We start from the raw sequence: 16225 nt of genomic DNA, 5'->3' as shown, positions 1-16225 counted from the left end.
ACCCCACGGCCGGTGATTCCCCACACGCACGAGCACCTCTTATCCGCAGCTCCGGCTATTCTCCCAGCGCACCGTCTCCAGCTCCGGCAGACGAGCTGCATAACTGCGAGGGTGAGGCACACCGCACACCCACGACACAGGTGATGCTGGAACCGGCGTCTGATTTTGCTGCAACCGACAAACCCAGAGCTGGAACCAGCACTTAGTTTTGGTGCATCGCCTGGAGTGTTTTCTACGTCGACATGCGCGACCGCCTCATTTTGTTGCAAACGACCAGGCAAAAGCTTCTACCGGCAAGATTTTTTGCTACCACGGCGACCGGCGGAAGCAGCGACCAGCAATGACTTTTCCAACAAATGATTTTTGTCCCGGCAAAGCCAGAGCTGGAACCAACTTTTGTTTTTGCTACAACCAGCAAATCCAGAGCTGGAACCAACAACATATTTTGGGGCTTCGATGGATGTACGTCAGAGCTACAACCAGTGCTGAAAAATGCTACTTCCGGCAACCATGAAAGCTACAACCAGCTTTGAAAAAAGCTTCAACTGGATATGGGGTAGCTGGAGGTCGGCATCGCGCAGCGCCAAAAAGCTGCAACCGACGTGGAGGAAAGCTACAACGTGCTTCTAAAATGCTTCAAACCGAGAACGCTAGCTAACAATGGTGAGCAGCAGCGACGGAGCTGCATGGCGCGCGGTGCTGCGACGGGCGCGCGGAAAGCTATGACGGCGGGTTGCGACAATGCTGGAACCCTCACCGGCGGTGCTGCAACCCGAGGGAGGAAGACACGCCCGGCCCGGCGGAGCTAGGGACGTCTTTCTTTCGACCAGCCCAGCGGAGCTGCATACAGTGCCCCCGGCGAGCTGCGACGGTGAGCAGCGCCACGAGCTGCGATGCGGCGGCCAAGGGCGAGCACGAGCGGCGCCGGCGAGCTGCAACGGCGAGATCCGTTTTTTCCCTGTCTTTACGCATGCGTGTGGGAGGAAGAAGATGACTTGGTCGCAGCAATCTCGTTCATTCACACGTACGTATCCAACGCTCAGCAGCGGACCGGCCCAAACTTAGGCCGGTGCGCCGGCGCAGATCAGCGCCCTAAATCTTTAACCTTGGTGAAGACACGCTTTCTCAGAGTCAAGATTCCTAATAGTCGATAAGATCTTTTGTACTTTTTTTTGAACTCTCCAAGCCTTTTAATTTAATCAGTGCTGAATAACAATGTACAGTATCTTTTACAATAAAAGGGGCTAAGGCACTAGGGGCTTCATCAAACCAAGTACTAGGGGGAGAGAACCTAGCTAATCTTGCTAGCTCATGAGCAACCGAGTTTGCTTCCGATGACAATGCTCGAACCGGGCTTGAACTAGATCACGCGACATATGGTAACAATCATCTATAACTGCTGCTGCCGGTCCAACAAAAAGGTCACCTTCTTGCATTACTTGGATCACATCACTATTATCAGAATTTATCACCAGTCTTGCTTTGTGCCAAGTTAAGGCCGAACCGAAGCACAAGGGCTTCACCCATGAAAACATCCATGCATTCACCAGCGACATTATTTCCTGCTGCCAAAAAATTCCCAGAGCTATCCTGCAGTATTGCACCAACTGCACCTTGTAAATTGTCGGAGTCAAATGACGCATCAATATTGAGTTTCACTGTCCCACCAGGCGGTCGAGAGGCAGCCAAGAAGTTTGCTGCAAGGCCCCACCACAGATACCACGATGCAATTGACATAATAATATCCGATCTTTCCTGTCCCAATACAATTGTTTCATTTGCAGGTAGGTTCAATAGATGTTCAACCACAACTTCTCCTGAATGGTCTATCTCACATGCCCCTGAAATAACCTCCTCAAGTCCCAATTCTGTCGAGACTTGTTTCGCCTTTTGGCACTGGAATAACATGTGTTTAACTCTTTCACGCCCATCGCACGCCTGGCATTTTATATCAATCTTCATGTGTCTATCAGCCAGTGTAGTTCTACATGGTAGAGTTCCATGTAATGTTCGACAGAGGAATATTTTTACTTTGGCAGGGCAAAGTAATCTCCACATAACATCCCAGGTACGGTTCAGTGATGCGGAACTAGGTCCACGTGTGGTTCCTCTCGCCTCATACTTAGACTTCCACATGACATAATAAGCTGATTTCACCGAGAATGTCCCTGTTTTTGTCAGATGCCATGAGATGAAGTCCTCCATCTCGAAAGCTGGTAGAGGTATCGACAGGATGTGTGGTACTCGATGGGCCAGAACGCCTGCTCAATCAATTGCACATCCCATTGTCCTGTTGTTGGGTCTATAAGATCAGCCACCATGGATAACAAGTTAGCTCCGCGAGGTGTAGTCGGTCTTCTGTTGTTGGATTGTGGTATCCATGCATCTGACCAAATCTTTATTTTGTGTCCATCTCCTATCCTCCAAATATATCCTAACTTCAAGGTCTCTACACCTTCCATGATACTTTGCCAGGTCTTCTTCTTTAGTGTGGCATTAAGTAAGTCCCCTTCCGGATAGTATTTTGCCCTGAGAATCCTTGCACAAAGAGAGTCAGGGTTATCAATCAGTCGCCATGCTTGTTTGGCCAACAAAGCAAGGTTAAAGCGGTGTATATCTCGAATCCCCCCTCTTTTTTTGGGACACACATCTTCCACCAGGCGAACCAGTGCATCCTCTTATGAGTAGCGTCGTCGCCCCACCAGTATTGCGCTATCGCATCTGTAATTCCCTTGCAAACCTTTTTAGGAATTTTAAAGACCGACATAGCGTACGATGGTATTGCCTGAGCCACTGATTTAAGTAACACCTCCTTCCCACCTGATGATAATACCTTTTCCTTCCACCCACTGATTTTCTGAATAATTCTATCGATTAAGTAATGGAAACAATCTGTTCTATCCAACCCAACTGTAGCAGGCAGCCCTAAATACTTATCGTTTAATGATTCAGTCATAATGTCAAGAGTGGTGCAGACTTGCGCTTTTTGCTCCACGGATATGTTTGGGCTGAAAAAGACACTGGATTTCTCAACGCTCACCTTCTGCCCCAAGGCCAGACAATACATATCAAGGACATATTTCGAACATGAAGCATTCTGATCATTGGCCTTCATCGGAATGAGTGAGTCATCCACAAATAATAAATTAGTCACGACAGGAGCTTCTCTATAAACCCTTACTCCTTCCAAGTCACCTGATGTTTTAGCATGAGACAGTAGCGCTGTTAAACCTTCAATACAGAGAAGAAAAAGATACGGGGATAGGGGGTCCCCCTATCGCAAACCCCTAGCAGGTTTAAAGCTACACGGTACTCAAGTGAACTTACACAGAGCATGACCAGTTTTACCCAGTTTGCATGGAAACCAAGTTTTAGAAGCATCGCTTCCAGAAATACCCATTCAACTCGATCATATGCTTTGTGCATATCTAGCTTCACCGCACACCAACCTTCCTTTCCTGAGCGTTTATTCTTGATAGCATGCAGACTTTCATAGGCGACCAACACGTTATCAATAATGAGTCTACTGGGAACGAAAGCACTTTGAGTTGGGCTAATAATTTCCTCAATAAAAGGCTTCAAACGAAATGCTAGCAGTTTGGAAATAACCTTATACACACCATTACAGAGGCTAATAGGCCTAAACTAATTTACCTTCTCCGGTAACTGAACTTTTGGGATCATAACAATGGCAGTAGCATTCCATCCTTGGGGCATGGTACATGTATTAATAGCTTGCAACACTTATTCCACTAGATCCTCACCAACCATTGGCCAGAATCGTTTGTAAAACACAGTGTAGTCCATCTGGCCCAGGGACTTTGAAATCGTCGATATCAAACAATGCTTTTCTCACTTCTTCGGCAGTGTAAGGAGCTAACAGAGAGCTATTCATCTCGTGGGTAACTCTGGGAGCCACTCGAGATAGCACATTTGCATCTGGACTTTGTAGTACCGTGTTGACGTCCATTTTACCATGATCTACTACGTTTTATGAACATGAATACCATTTTACAGCATTACGTTAGCTCCGGCTAGTCCAACAGTTGTATATGTGCAAATGCTCCAGTATGTACGTGCACAATCAGAATCTGATCAGAGCCATTTTGTTGTTTCAACTGATGAGAGCTGATGGGCGAGATGCTGCTAGAGCAATTAGAGCTTCTGATGTGACTTGTGGTTTATATTATTACTTGCCATGTCTTTTATTGGCTATTTACGTCTTCTGTGGGAGGACCTGGTCATAAGATACATACTAGAAGGGTTGTGTGCGCTTTGCCGCGCCGTTGAATTTGTTGGAATTCTTAAATTTCTTTGCTCACTCTATTTCAAAATATATGATGTATTACTCTTTTGAAAAGTCTAACCTCTCTTTAAATTTGATCAAATTTATAGAGAAATATATCAAAATTCATAATATCAAATCGGTGTTATTAGCTTCATCATGAAATGAATTTTCATTTTTTTTGTTTAATAATGTGGATGTCGATATTTTTGGCTCTGAACTTGGTCAAAGTTAAAGAAATTTGACTTTCCAAAAAATTAATAACCCTTATAGTTTGAAACTGATGGAATATTTAGTTTGACCAGTGAGGGAGATGATGGAGTGTGTTTTATGTTTATTTATAATGCGGTTATTTGGTGGGCCTTTCACGGTATGATTCTGTGCTATCCGCTAATCAACCATATTTACATGGGGATATTTTTTCATCAGTGCTTGTATGTATTGTATTCGTGCTATCATGTTGAAGTTTTTTCCTAGGTGATGGGAGTCTGCGAGGGGTTGATATGTTTTCGTAGGCCAGTTGCTGCTGATTGATTAAAAAAATCGTTGACCTGATCAAAATCGTAAATCAAATCCAAAATTGAATACCTCAATCGAATAACTTTAAATTAGAGAACATAGAGAATTAAAATAATTAAATGGGAGAGTGCCTTGAGATATTGTTGACCCAGTCAAAATCGGTTGATCCAATTCTGAATTGTAGCCTTAATTAATTGTGAAGATTTGAAAGCATGATGTATTGTATAAAATATTAAATGAGAGAGTTTTGAGAAATTGTTGACTCGGTCAAAATTGGGTGAGCAAATCGCAATTGAAGACATCAATTGATTGTGAGGCCTCTAATCCTAGGGAGCTTACTGTTTTAGTATATTCATGTTTGCAGATCGCCACTCCATAGTTTGCCAGTTAACCGAGCATAGGAGATTAGAAAAAAAATCAAAATCACAAGAAAGAGGGCAAATAGTTAATGGGCAGATCGGTGCACCAGGAGGCCAGAGAGAATTGAGGGAAAAAGCAACGAATTGGAGAGTAGTAGAGAGGAAGGGGACGCAATTGTTCTACATCCGAGCTCACATGAGGTTGGGTGAACAGTAAAATCCGAAAAATGTTAAAGAGATTCAAAAATCTGAATTTTTTGCAAGAAACATTGATGTTTTTTAACATGTGTGCAAAATTTCGCTATCAAACCACATTCTTGTAGGTGGGGACAAAAAAAAATCGATGTTTCAAATAGCAGTCTTTTTGAAGCATCAATTTTTTTTGCCCACACCTACGCGAATGTGATTTCGTAGTGAAAATTTTCATGCATGTGGAAAAACATCAATGTTTCGTGTCAAAAAAATTTAGATTTTTCTGAATTTTCTTAACATTTTTTCGGTTTTTTAAATTTTCGGGTGCAAAACAACACTTTCGAGATGAAGGCACATGTTGCTGCTTATTCACCTGTTATGCTTTCGATTACAGTGGCAGACATGCAAGAAACAAAGCGGATGAAGCCTGAGTTGCATTGAAAAGACCCTCTGAGGCGGAGAAAACTAGTGTGCAGCCGGCCAGCCCGAAGCCCCATGGAACCACCCAACCCCTATGGCATGACGCACAGAGGCTACTACTACACACAAACACCGTCGAGTCTCAGAGACTCGAGACACAATGAGCGGCGCAGATGATGGAAGCAGCAACGTCCACCCCAACTTTTCTCCTCTTCATCTAGCCGTTAAAGCCATGCGCGACCAACATAAAACCACCACGCCGGGGAGCTCCTATAGGGCGCATAAGGCGCCGGGAACGCAGCGAGCCCGCACCCCCCACTCCCCCTTCGCGCCCATATGGGCCGGCCCATGTTGGGCCGGGACACTGCCTGTTTTTTTCCTTTTCTATTTTTTCTTTTTCTCGGTAATTCGGGATATCAAAAAGTTTTAAATTTCAAAAAAGTTACTAATTTTAAATAAAACAATCATGATTTCAAAAAATGTTCAAAAATTGTAAGAAAATGTTCATAAATTCAAAAATGTTCATGATTTCGAATAATGTTCACGAACTCTAAAAAATGTTCACAAATTTGTAAAAAATGTTCATGATTTCAAAAACTGATTCTTGAATTAAAGAAATGTTCATGATTTCAAAAAATGTTCTCGAATCAAAAACATTTTCATGATTTAAAGAATGTTCAACATTTTTGAAAAATTGTTTAGGATGTCAAAATAATGATCATTTGTTTTGAAAAATGTTCACAATTTCGAAAAAATGTTCATGAATGCTCACAATTTCCGAAAAATGTTCACGATTTAGGCAAAAATGTTCACGATTTTCAAAATTATTTGTGAGTTTTAAAAATATTCATGGTTTTAAATTTTGAAATTTGATGAACATTTTTCCAATCTGATTAACAAAAAAGGAATTTTAAGAATATTTTTTGAATTGGTGAGCATTTTTACACATTGATGAACATTTTCTGAATTTTATACAAAAAAAATGTTCACGAATTTGGTAAGAAAATAAAAAAATAAAAAAATAAAATTTGAATTTGATGAACCAATTTTGAAATCGATGAACAAATTTTGAATGTGGTGAAATTTTTTTGAAATAGATGATGAACAAATTTTAAAAATTGATAAACAAATTATGAATTTTGTGAACAAATTTTGAAATCAATGAAAAAATTTCGAATCTGATGAACATTTTTTGAATTCAATGAAGAATATTTTAAATCAATGAACAAAAATCGAATTTGATAAACATGTTTTGAATTTGATTAACCAATTTTGAATTTTGATGAAACATTTTTTCAACCCGATGAAGAAAAAAAGAATTTTACGGACATTTTATAAATCATTGAGCGTTTTTACACATTGATGAACATATTTTTATTTTGCTACAAAAATGTTCACGGATTTGGAAAGAAAAATAAAAATAAAAATAAAAAGGTAAAAAGAAAAGAAAAAATGAAAAAGAAACAAAAAAGAACTCAAGAAAAAAATGAAGAAGGAAGATAAATGGTATATGGACCGGCCCATACGAACGCCCAGCGTGCCATGGGGTGCGCGACAGGTCGCTCGGCGGCGCCTATGCGCCATATAGGAACCCCGACCACGCTGCTAATGAGCGACACAGGTGCCAAGCATGTGGGCCGATGCGGTGTAAACCATCTACACTCCCTAAGCCTCCGACCAAATGGGCCCACCAGTCACCCATGTCCGTATCAAAATCATGTACGTCGACGAAAATCGTTTTTTTAAGCTTCCAATCTATTCCTTCTCAATCATCGTAGTACAACAAACTACAAATAAAAATTACCACATGAGACATGTGGTAAGCAATCCAAACAATTTCAAGAAAAAGCATAGATATACAAATTACATTCAGATCTATAGACCACCTAGCAACGATTATAATCATTGAAGCGAGCCGAAGGCGCGCCGTCGTCATTGCACCTTCCTCGTCGAAGCCGGGCAAAACTTATCACAGTAGACAATTGAAAGTCGTCGTGCTAAGACTCCATAGGACCAGCGCACCATAACAACAACCGACACCGCTGAAGAGTAGCGTAGATCGAAAGAATCCAACTTGAAGACACACAAATGTAGACAACTACGAAAAGATCCATGCGAATCCACCAAGAACAGATCCGCCAGAAACACACCTCCACACGCACACCAACAATGCTAGAGGCGTTACCGGGACGGGGACTAGACAGGAAGAACCTTGGTCCATCTTCAGGGAGCCGCAGTCGTCTTGTCTCTTGAGTAGGACACAAACCTTAACAAAACATAAAGGAACATCTAAAGACGAAGCCCTTGCTTCGGCAAAGGCTGGAATCCACCGCGTCGTCATGGCCTTAACGAGGCGGACCGGCGGCAAAGCTGGCGGGAGACAGAGAAACCTAGCCTTTTCTTGGGGAATGAGGCATACACCCTCAATCGACCCTGGGAACTCTAATCCTAGAGAGCTTAGAGGCTGTTTGGATTACGCCTGTGTTGGCCCTGCCAACCACGGACACGCCAATTAATTGGCGACCGATTTCGCCGCCTGCATCTGGCGAAAACATTGGCATGAAACTGAACTAGCAAAGCTAGGAAGGATTGGGCGCGCCAATTATTTGGTGGCCAACCAAACGCTCGCGCTGGACAGGTCAACATCAACTTTTTGGCAGGGCATCTCAGGGCATCGATCCAAACATGCCCTTAAGTTAAAGATTTGATCGAGCTTAATGAGATACTTCACGCTCCAGACTCAATATTGGTGTTCGTATTTTTCTAGATTTATTTCAGTCCTTCTGTGTGTATAGTGGGAGGAGACATTCGTCGATTATGAAAGGCGTCTATGACAAATTCGTCAATTTCAAGATGAAATGTCGGTTCAATCTCGGAGGTGCTTATAGGGATAGTGTGTGAGTGCGTGCATTCATAGGGGTGAGTGTTGATGTGCCGACTCAGTCTCTCAAAGATGCTCATAGGGATGGAGTGTGAGTGCGTGTGTTCATAAATGTGAGTGTATACTCGTGTACGTGACCGGCTTCGATAGTGCTGTGTTCAAAGAAAACTGGACAGTGGCACAAGCATTTTTTTTACAACCATTGTGATAATCTTGCACTAATTAATCAGTGCTGCCGGTACGCAATGAAGCGCGCGAGGTGACGCAGAGGCTGTGTACGAGCAGCGTCGAAGCGGTCTAGCTCTGCCTCGGCGCTCGCCACAAGCTCGGCGGCGTACGCGCGCGCCCCGTCCACGCCCATCAGCTTCGGGTACGTGGCCTTGTCGGTGGCCAAGTCCTTCCCTGCCGTCTTCCCCAGCTGCTCGGACGTGAGGGTCACGTCCAGCACGTCGTCCACCACCTGGAACAGCAGGCCGACGTAACGCGCGTACCGCCGGATGCCCTCGACCTCCTCATCGGCTCCTCCGGCGACGATGGCGCCGCACACCGCCGCGGCCTCCAGGAGCCGCGCCGTCTTGTGCACGTGGATGTACTCCAGCGTGGCAAGGCCGACGTCGGCGCCCTCGCTGGCAAGGTCCACGACCTGCCCCGCCGCGAGCCCACCCGCGCCCACGGCGCCCGCGAGCTCCGCCACGGCGCGGAGCGCGCGGTCGGCCGGCACGCCGCGCTCCGCGCAGCCCCGGGCGAGGTGCTCGAACGCGAGCGCCAGGAGCGCGTCCCCCGCGAGCAGCGCGGTGCTGACGCCGAAGGCGACGTGGTTGGTGGGGCGGCCGCGCCGGAGGTCGTCGTCGTCCATGCAGGGGAGGTCATCGTGGACGAGCGACATGGCGTGGACCATCTCGACGGCGCAGGCGACGGGCTCGGCGGCGGCCTCGTCGCCGCCCACCAGCGCGCACGCGGCGAGCGCGAGCATGGGGCGCACCCGCTTGCCGCCGGCGAGGAGCGAGTAGCGCATGGACTCGAGGAGGCGCTCGGGGTGCCCGGGCGGCAGCGCGCGGTCGAGCGCCTCGTTCACGGTCGCCGCCTTGGACGCCATGTACCGCTCGAGGCTGAAGGGCTCCTCGTCCTGCAACACGGTGGTGGTGGTGGTGCTCGTCGGAGCCGTCACGGCGCACCGTGCGAGGCCGGGAGTGGAATGCCTGGCATGAAGTGAAGTGCTTCTCGGAGGACTATGGAGCTTGAGATTGGGCAGTGGCGTCGCATGGTGGAGGAGAAATGGCGCGACCTTGGCCATCGGGGCAAGCGGCAAGCGTGCGTGCGTGTGAGTGTGACTGGGAGCCGGGGCAGAGGATGCGTACTCGTGGATATCTGCTATAAATAGTGTTGTTTATTGAGCATTTTGGCTGAGATCAGATTAAATTATATGGTTCCGGTGACTGGAGGATCTTCCGAGAGAAGATGCCTCGTTTCTTCCTCACTCATGATTTGTATGGTTTCTCATTGTACTCTTCGTCCTACTACTTAATTGCCTATGGTTCACATCACGTCAGCGAATTAAGATGCCATCTGGAGGAACCTATGGAACAGACTTGATATTCGCTCGGGGGCAGTCCTGGAACCATGTGACTGATCTTGCGAGCTTTGTCTCTTTCCGGAGCCTGGGACGTCCGGAATCTGATCTGTGAATCGTGGATGCCAAGAATGTGATCCTACCACACCTACGTGGAAACCGGACCACCGAGGTCCGAGGGAGAAAATACTTTGAGCATGACCGCCGCCAGGAACCGCACCCTGCGTAGCGCCCTACTTCTCGTTGCCGGCGCCGGCTTTGAGCTCATCTCCTTCCGCTGAGTCGACTGGTTCCCCCGCTATTTGCCACACTTTACTTTTCAATTTGATCATCTCTGCTACGGCGCCCTAGGGTTCCCGTCTGTCAGGAAATCAAACCTGCGCGCTTTGGTGCTCCTTGTTCAGTTCTCGCGCGCCGCAGCTGCCTTGTGCTTCTGCCACGTCTCTGGCCGGCGAGGCATCCGCTCCTCCTCCTCCTCCGGCGGAACTCGGGTTGGTCAGTCATGGCCGAGGGCCCGAGGGGCACCGCCACGTGCTGCAAGGCCGCCACGTTCTCGTGTCCTTCATCAGGTGGCAGTGGCACACTTAGGCCTTGTACAATGGGAGGTGCTTAGAGAGATGCTTAGAAAAATATATCGGGTTTTTCTGAAGCACCGGTGCCTATTTCTACAGGAGAGACGCTTAGTTAAGCGTCTATTCTGTACAAATAAGCACCGGTGCTTAAGAAAAGTCTGATTTATTTCTCTAAGGCCTTGTACAATGGGAGGTGCTTAGAGAGATGCTTAGAAAAATAAACCGGATTTTTCTAAAGCACTGGTGCCTATTTCTACAGGAGAGGCGCTTAGTTAAGCGTCTATCCTGTACAAATAAGCACCGGTGCTTAAGAAAAGCCTGGTTTATTTCTCTAGGCACCTTTCCTAAGCACCTCCCATTGTACAAGGCCGCACCTCCCCTAAGCACCTCCCATTGTACAAGGTCTTATCTGTTACTCGGTTGCTTTGCTTGCAGCTGTTCTTGTATTGGGATCTCCATTCTTTCCTGTGAAGGGATAATTGTAACCCTGTTGCTGGTTCATTCTTGCACGGTTGCACTCATGTTTTTTGGAACAAAATGAAGAGCATGGAAATCAAATCTATAGCTAAGGTTTCCAAATTCTACGGAATTCGCAAACAAGGTGTTAAAGGACTGGCAGCTTTTTTTTTCTTCTAAAAAGGATCGGATCTACTATAAAGATTCACCGAAAGTGCAAATCACCTTAAACATAATAAAAAGTAAATAAGCACTGAACGACCATTGCCGCCGCCAGAACGGGCCGCCGATGCGCCACTTAACATTCGAACGGTCTCAACCATGACATTATTCCAGGTTTTTGGGGATGATGATTAAGAAACATTGTTTGTGATTAAAGTTGGGCTGGTGGCGGCGAGTCTGCTTATACGACACGCATTAATACTGGATTCCCTATTTGCCGCACTTTAAGGCAACCAGTCGCCGAAACAGAGTGAGCAACTGGGCTTGGCCATTTTAGCGGTAGGCAAAGCCCTTTTCGTTCCCGTGTTGAGAAGGTTCCAACCCAAGATTTTACTGGTTTAGAGAACCTTCTAGATGGTTCCTGAACCAGTTATTTTCATTTGCTAGTTCTTTTTGGTTTTTTCTGTTTCTGTTTTTTCTTCTCTCTTTACACAAATTCATAAATTTAGAAAATGTTCAAGTTATTGTTTGGAAATTTGTAAAAGTTAGTTATTTTAAAATTTGTTTACAAATTCAAAAAATTATTTGGATTTTCCAAAAAATGTTTGTTCTTTCAATAATTCTTTGGAAAGTCAAACAATATTGTCATTGTCCAAGAAATTTTAAAAATACAAAAATGCTTGCGTCTCAAAATTTGTTTAAATGTTTGCTCTCCAAAATATATTCGAATTTTTATGTTAACAGGTCAAAAAAATGTTCCCAACTTCATAAAATCTTCGAAATTTCTAAAAATATATTTTTTAAAGAATGTTCAGAAATTTCAAAAATTGTTCGTTTTCTTAAAAAGTGTTCCAAATTTCTAAAATTGTTCAATTTTTGCAAAAAGTTGTCTGAGTTATAAAAAAGTTCACAAACTTAAAAAAACATGTTCTACAAAATGTTCACTTATTCGGCCCCCGCGCAGGGAGAAAATGTTCACATGGAATGGAGCTTGTATTAATTACGCTGATCCGTTCATGGTCATTACTCACTCCGATGGAGGCCAGGGAGCATTTGGTTACTGGGTCTACCCGGTGGGAGATGGTTGCTCGGGATATCTTCAACCGGTTTGGATGGCGGTCATGTAATAGGATAGACAATTAGTTTCCCTATCTATATAGCCAGCCGGTTGTGGCTCCTTTATTGGCTAGTTAGTGTCTCTAGCCTTCTGCGCTCTGTGTGGGCTGCTTTTTATTGTTTTCAGTTAGAGACTATGGAATTTTGTACGCACTTTTTGTTGCTTCTTTAATAAGATGGCTGTATGCATCACTCCTGATGCAGAGGCCGGGGAGTCCCCCTTTTCCAAAAAAAAAAGGTATGTTTCTGTTGAGGATTATTGATTAGGTGTTTGTTTAGCTATACATTTGTCGGAAGGGGAATCGATTACTGGGGAACCTATTAACTGGTTGAAAGAACTAGCTAAATCAATTGATCTTGTAACACATTGGCTCAGAAATATCACTCATTAAGGCACTACACTCAGCGTTGCTTCCTGTACCCGAGAGGGTCTGGGCAGTGTCATTGTTTTATAGTTGAGTTCTTCACATTCAAGAGATAAACGAGTATTGTATTGGAATAAATGGACATCCTCCTCTAGGTTTGTTTGGGATTACTGGTGGGAGCATGTTGCTAAATCTAATTATGATATATGCTTCGAGCTTGTGTTTTTCCTCTCGTCTGCCTTGGTAAGCCCAACTTTGAGGCAATTTGTAGATTTCTTGATACGGATGTTGTTTATATTTCATGCAAATGCCAAGTAACAGTATATTGACATAGATGTTGCCTTTTTTATCAATAAACAATTCTTTTTGTGATTGTAAGATCATACTTCTATACAATTGTTCTTTGAACTATACGCAATACTTGTTGAATACTATATATATCAATTTGCTTAATAGATTTTAGTATTCTGCTCTTTTTTTGCTTTGCTTTCGGTTATTGGATTAAAAGGAACCTTAGTTAGTGCAAGAAAAAAAAATCATTTATCTCTGTGAAAAATAGTACCTACATTTTTCTATGCGTATTTCGGAGAACTCCCTTTCTCTGAAACTAAAAGCACTTCGTTGCTGCATGGTGAAGTAGTAATAGCATTTTGTTCCAGCAAGATCTGGGGTTCAATTCAACCGAACTACTGATCGGTATGCCGTCTACGTTGGTGTCTATTAGACTATTACCATGAACAAGATTTGCATAACATCCTTTTTTAGCAACTACAGGTGGTTGGCGCCTTTGCTTTGCTGCTATTGGTACACATGTCTAAAGTGATTAATTGATTTAGTAGGTACATGTTGTTGATGCATACTAAGTTAGGGCAGAAAATGTTAGCAGCCACTAGGTTAGTGCTAGTAGTATCTCAGTCGAAGGCAAGTTGTAGCAGTGCAACCAGAAAAAGCCTATGAGTTTGTAAGAGAAGCATACAAGTAGTAAAAGTGACAAGAAAAGACTAGGTTAGTATATTTTGTTGCAATTCTTTCCAAAATATAATCTGTCTTGGAAACCAAAGCATCCGCCAGTCATCCATTCATTAGTACCAAAATCCCATCTCACCATTGTTTCCACCAAAATAGCGAAAAGGAAGTCTGAGCCATCCGACATAATAATCTACACGGTTAATTTCCCACTAACAAGTTGTCACTACCAATTTAGAAGGATGCCAGCTTTGTTGCATGCAACTCAATAGGTAGATACTAATATACAAGGGAAGAAGAAAGTTGCAAACCAAATATGTTGGGTTCATTTAGTTCTGAATCCTTGTCCTGAGAAATGTGCCATAAGAGTGGCGGTAGTCAAGTAGCTTTAGAAATTAGCGAATGCCATCAGCTTGATCCTGCTCAATAATCAAGGGGAACAAATGGTTTTCCTAACAAAAGAGAAGAGTGGTCTGAACAAATGCCTGTTTAACAAATGACCTCATCTGACTGGTGCATTGTAGGAAATACAAACACAAAAGAGAAGAGTGGTCTAAACAAATGCCCGGATAACAAATGACCTCATCTGGCTCTGGTGCAGGGCAGGAAAAACAAACACAAAATATAAGAGTGATCTAAACAAATGGCTGGTTAACAAATGACCTGTTCTGACTCTGCGGTAGGGCAGGAAAAACAAATGCAAAAGAGAAAACTAGTCTGAAACCCAAGCATCAACACCAACACCCAATGTCTGATTTTTTCAAACCAAATGTACTACTATATTTCAAAGTGCATGCAGCGGCCATCAGACCTAAAACTCGTACCCATTCAACTTTGTTGCATCTGTTCTAAAATTAAAATGATTAGCTGAGGCGTTATAATATGAGTCTACAACAAACATTTGGCTAGTAAGTACCTGTGTACTTGTGAAAATCAAACACCCAGCTTGAACTTGGTTGTAATTCCAAACAAACACAAGAGACTAGCTAGTTTGAACCCTGCAAACCAAATTGTGTACCATACTTAATTTAGAACCCCCAGACACTATCTTGAAAATGATGTCACGGTAAACAGTCTTAGAGTCACCCCAAGCACCAACACCAAAATCAGCAGCAACACATTTTACTCTATGAGTGAGTTATACAAAGAACACTGCCATAGCTAAGTTGTGTTTCACACCACATTTCCTTTTGAAATAATCTAGCTAGTAATAATTCCATAGGAAAGATCCACCAAAAAACCACATAATAGAAGGTGCGGCCGTGGGACGATTGTAGGGCCGCGCCACTGTGCATGTTGCGATTCTTACCAAAGCATTATGCTGTCGAAATTTTTGTCAAAATTCTGTCCGACTTGTCAAAAGTTTGGTCTTGTTTGTAAGGAAACAAAAAGATTAGGGTGCTTTATGCAAATTTTTATAGACTTGTTTGTAAGGAAACAAAAAGATTAGGGTGCTTTCTGCAAAATGTTAGGGACTTGGTTACAAGATTTTGTTATTTGCGCATACAAAAAAGAAATTTTACATTGTCGGAAGGATAGAAAAGGAATTAATTCGTTGAAAAGGAGAGAGAGAGAGAGGGGAAGGGAGATCAGGGGAAAATGGGAGAGAACCTAGTACAGGGCGGTGTGCTAAGGCGGCGCCGGACCTCCACTAACACAGTACCAATCAGACGGTCCGGAGTGGAGTAATCTGGTGCCGTGCCGGTCGGGTGAGAGCTAGAGAGAGTCCCGGGTGAGAGCTAGAGAGAGTCCCGGGTGAGAGCTAGAGCTAGTGGTTCAAACACAATCGCACAATCCAGTTTTCACACTAGTTAATAGGTTTGGATAAACTTTTTTCATGAAAAAACCGAAAACCCTCCAGAAAACAAACTCCACTATTAAAAAAAAAACAAATAACAAAACAAGAAAGGAAAAACTGCTGCCTGAATGCACGGTTGTGTTTCTTTTTACCTTTTTTGTCTTGCGAAAGCATTTTTTTTTACCTTTTTTCTCATGAAAACAAAAATCGTGATGTAAGAAAAATCTCAATTAAAAAATTATCACATTTTTCGAAATATGTTTAGAAATTTAGAATGAAATTCATGTTTTCAAAACATGTTCAGAATTTTATAATTTGTTCTTTATCAAAATTTCTAAAGTTATTCAAATTTTTTCAAACATTCGTTCATGTTATCTATTTTTTTCTTCAGAAACTTTGAAAAAAGTTGTGTTCTAAAAAATGTCTATTTTTTTATTAAAAGTCATGTTTTGAACGAGTGCTACAATAAAATCTTGCGCTGCAGTGCCCATAAATCTTTGAGGGGCGAAGAACATAAGTTATGCATGAACTTGGAGAAATATTTGATATTCAAACTTAATAATT

The 16225-nt window shown here is 43.4% G+C and overlaps 1 protein-coding gene across 1 annotated transcript; it reads right to left on the bottom strand.

Moving 5' to 3' along the window:
- Nucleotides 1–8803: 8803 nt before the first annotated feature.
- LOC119325045 (geranylgeranyl pyrophosphate synthase 7, chloroplastic-like) lies at nucleotides 8804–9983 on the bottom strand. The gene has a single exon (XM_037598800.1). It carries the CDS (start codon nucleotides 9948–9950, stop codon nucleotides 8883–8885), a length of 1068 nt encoding a protein of 355 aa, XP_037454697.1. The 5' UTR covers nucleotides 9951–9983; the 3' UTR covers nucleotides 8804–8882.
- Nucleotides 9984–16225: the final 6242 nt, after the last annotated feature.

The sequence above is a fragment of the Triticum dicoccoides genome, chromosome 6B (genome assembly GCF_002162155.2).
Source record: "Triticum dicoccoides isolate Atlit2015 ecotype Zavitan chromosome 6B, WEW_v2.0, whole genome shotgun sequence".
In the NCBI taxonomy this organism is placed as follows: Eukaryota; Viridiplantae; Streptophyta; class Magnoliopsida; order Poales; family Poaceae; genus Triticum; species Triticum dicoccoides.
The sequence above is the reverse complement of the archived record's forward strand: the minus strand, read 5'-3'. Positions and strand labels throughout refer to the sequence as shown.

Coding starts and splice junctions, on each gene's coding strand:
- LOC119325045 (XM_037598800.1), bottom strand. CDS start 9,950: ATGGCCAAGGTCGCGCCATTTCTCCTCCACCATGCGACGCCACTGCCC.